Raw genomic sequence first — 2,479 nt, forward strand, 5'->3', positions numbered from 1 at the left:
CCCCCCGCCTCCCCCATCCTTGGGACACCCCGAACTCCTCCCAGTCCCCTCCATCCTGGGGACGCCCCCAGACATCTCACAGCTCCCCCCATCCCTGGGACACTCCAAACTGCTCCTGGGACACCCCCAAACTGCTCCCTGCCTCCCCCATCCTTGGGACACCCCAAATTCCTCCCAGATATCTCCATCCCTTTGAGACCCCTGAGCTGTTCCCAGCCCCCCTCCCATCCTTGGGACACCCCCAGATGCCCTCCCCTCTGACTGGTGGGTGCCCGCAGGGGCGGAGGGTCCGGCGGAGGGGCGCGGGGCGCCCGAGGCGTGCGGGGAGCGCCGGGGGCCAGGGCTGGACGCGGCGGCACGGGAGCGGCAGCTGCAGCGAGAGCTGCTGGCCCTCAAGCAGCAGCAGCAGCTCCAGAAGCAGCTGCTCTTCGCTGAGTTCCAGAAGCAGCACGAGCACCTCACCCGCCAGCACGAGGTCCAGCTCCAGAAGCACCTCAAGGTGGGCTGGGGCCATGGAACCTGGGGGACGTCCCCTGCCTGGGGTGATGGAGCCGTGGGGTACCACCTCCCTGGGGTGCTGGAGCCATGGGGCATCCCGTGTCCAGGGTGGTAGAGCTGTGGGGAGGGAACGGAGGTGATGGAGCCTTGGGGCATGACCCGGAGTGGGTGCTGGAGCCATGGGGCATGCATCCCGTGTCCAGGGTGGTAGAGCTGTGGGGAGGGAACGGAGGTGATGGAGCCTTGGGGCATGACCTGGAGTGGGTGCTGGAGCCATGGGGCATCCATCCCATGTCCAGGGTGGTAGAGCTGTGGGGAGGGAATGGAGGTGATGGAGCCATGGGGCATGACCTGGAGTGGGTGCTGGAGCCATGGGGCATCCATCCCATGTCCAGGGTGGTAGAGCTGTGGGGAGGGAATGGAGGTGATGGAGCCATGGGGCATGACCTGGAGTGGGTGCTGGAGCCGTGGGGCATCCCATGTCCAGGGTGATGGAGCTGTGAGATATTGCTTGGTCTTGGTGTGATGGAGCCACGGGGCATGACCTGTGTGGGGTGATGGGGCTACTGGGGGGAGATTGTGGTTGGTGGAGCTGTAGGGCATCTCATGTCCAGGGTGATGGAGCTGTGGAACGTTGCTTGGTTTTGGGGTGACGGAGTTGCAGGGAGGTTTTGGAGGTCATGGAGCCATAAGGCATGACCCGCTTGGGATGATGGAGCCATTGGGGGTGATGGAGCCACGGGGAATCATCTGTCTGGGGTGATGGATCCACTGGGAGGGTACTGGGGGTGATGGAGTTGTGGGGAGGGATTGGGGGTGATGGAGCCATGGGACATCCCATGTCCAGGGTGATGGAGCCATGGGGTGGAGATTGGGTTGATGGAGCCATGGGGCATTGCCTTTCTTGTGTGAGGAAGCTATTGGAGACAGACTGGGGGTGATGGAGCTGTGGGGCATCACCTACCTGTGGTGATGGAGCTGTGGGGAGGGGTTTGGGGTGATGGAGCCATGGGGCATCATCTCTGGGGTGATGGAGCCATAGGGGGGAGGTTGGTGGTAATGAAGCCATTGAGGGGAGTTTGGGGGTGATGGAGCTGTGGGGCATCATCAGCCTGTGGTGATGGAGCCGTTGGGAGACTACTGGGGGTGATGGAACCATGGGGCATCAGGTTCCTTGGGGAGCTGGCGGGTGGGCTGTCCTACCCCAAGGTGACAGAGCTCCACAGTGGGGAGGGATTGGGGCAGGGTGGTGCGACCTCCCCTGGGCCCTGAAGCATGGATGAGGGTGCGAGATGGGGGGATGCCCATCCCTGAGCTCCCATCCCCCCCCACGGCGTGTGGGTCCCCGCAGCAGCAGCAGGAAGCGCTGGCCGCCCGTCGGCAGCAGGAGCTGGAGCAGCAGCGGCAGCGGGAGCGGCAGGAGGCCCTGGAGCAGCAGCAGCGCCTGGAGCAGCTCCATGCCCTGCGCACCAAGGACAAGAGCCGGGAGAGTGAGCTGGGGGAGGCACACAGGGGAGCTGGATGGGACTTGTGGGGCTGGATGGAACTGGGGACCAGGGGGGCGTGGATGGGACTGGGGGGCACTGGATGAGATGGCGGCTGAGGGGGCCAGATGGGACTTGGGAGCTTGTATGGGACCGGGGAGTGGGGGGCCTTGGATGGGACCAGAGAGCAGAGATGGAAACTGGGGAGCAATAGGGGCTATGGGCCCTGGGGTGATACAGGGTGCTGAGGGGTGGATGTGGGCGTCCCAGTGGGGCTGGGGGGATGTGGTATGTGCTGCTGTGTCGTGTGTGTGTCGTCGCCCCCCCCCGGTCCCAGCTGTGTGTCCCCCCCTGCCCAGGCGCCATTGCCAGCACAGAGGTGAAGCTGAAGCTGCAGGAGTTCCTGCTCAGCAAGACGAAGGAGCCGGGCACCGGCCCCCCCAACCATTCCCTCCCCCAGCACCCCAAATGTTGGTAGGTCACCCCCCCATCACCCC

General features: G+C 64.8%; 1 protein-coding gene across 1 annotated transcript in view; it reads left to right on the plus strand.

The window, feature by feature from the left end:
* The window catches only part of HDAC5 (histone deacetylase 5), a 37,109-nt gene that overhangs the window by 3,065 nt on the left and 31,565 nt on the right, over window positions 1-2,479 (plus strand). Inside the window, exons 2-4 of the mRNA XM_014958916.1 lie at window positions 207-499; window positions 1,850-1,988; window positions 2,342-2,456. Of these exons, the coding sequence (XP_014814402.1) occupies window positions 207-499; window positions 1,850-1,988; window positions 2,342-2,456 (547 nt within the window). The remainder of the gene's footprint in view (window positions 1-206; window positions 500-1,849; window positions 1,989-2,341; window positions 2,457-2,479) is intronic.

This window comes from Calidris pugnax, unplaced genomic scaffold, assembly GCF_001431845.1.
Source record: "Calidris pugnax isolate Ruff unplaced genomic scaffold, ASM143184v1 scaffold335, whole genome shotgun sequence".
Classification (NCBI taxonomy): domain Eukaryota; kingdom Metazoa; phylum Chordata; class Aves; order Charadriiformes; family Scolopacidae; genus Calidris; species Calidris pugnax.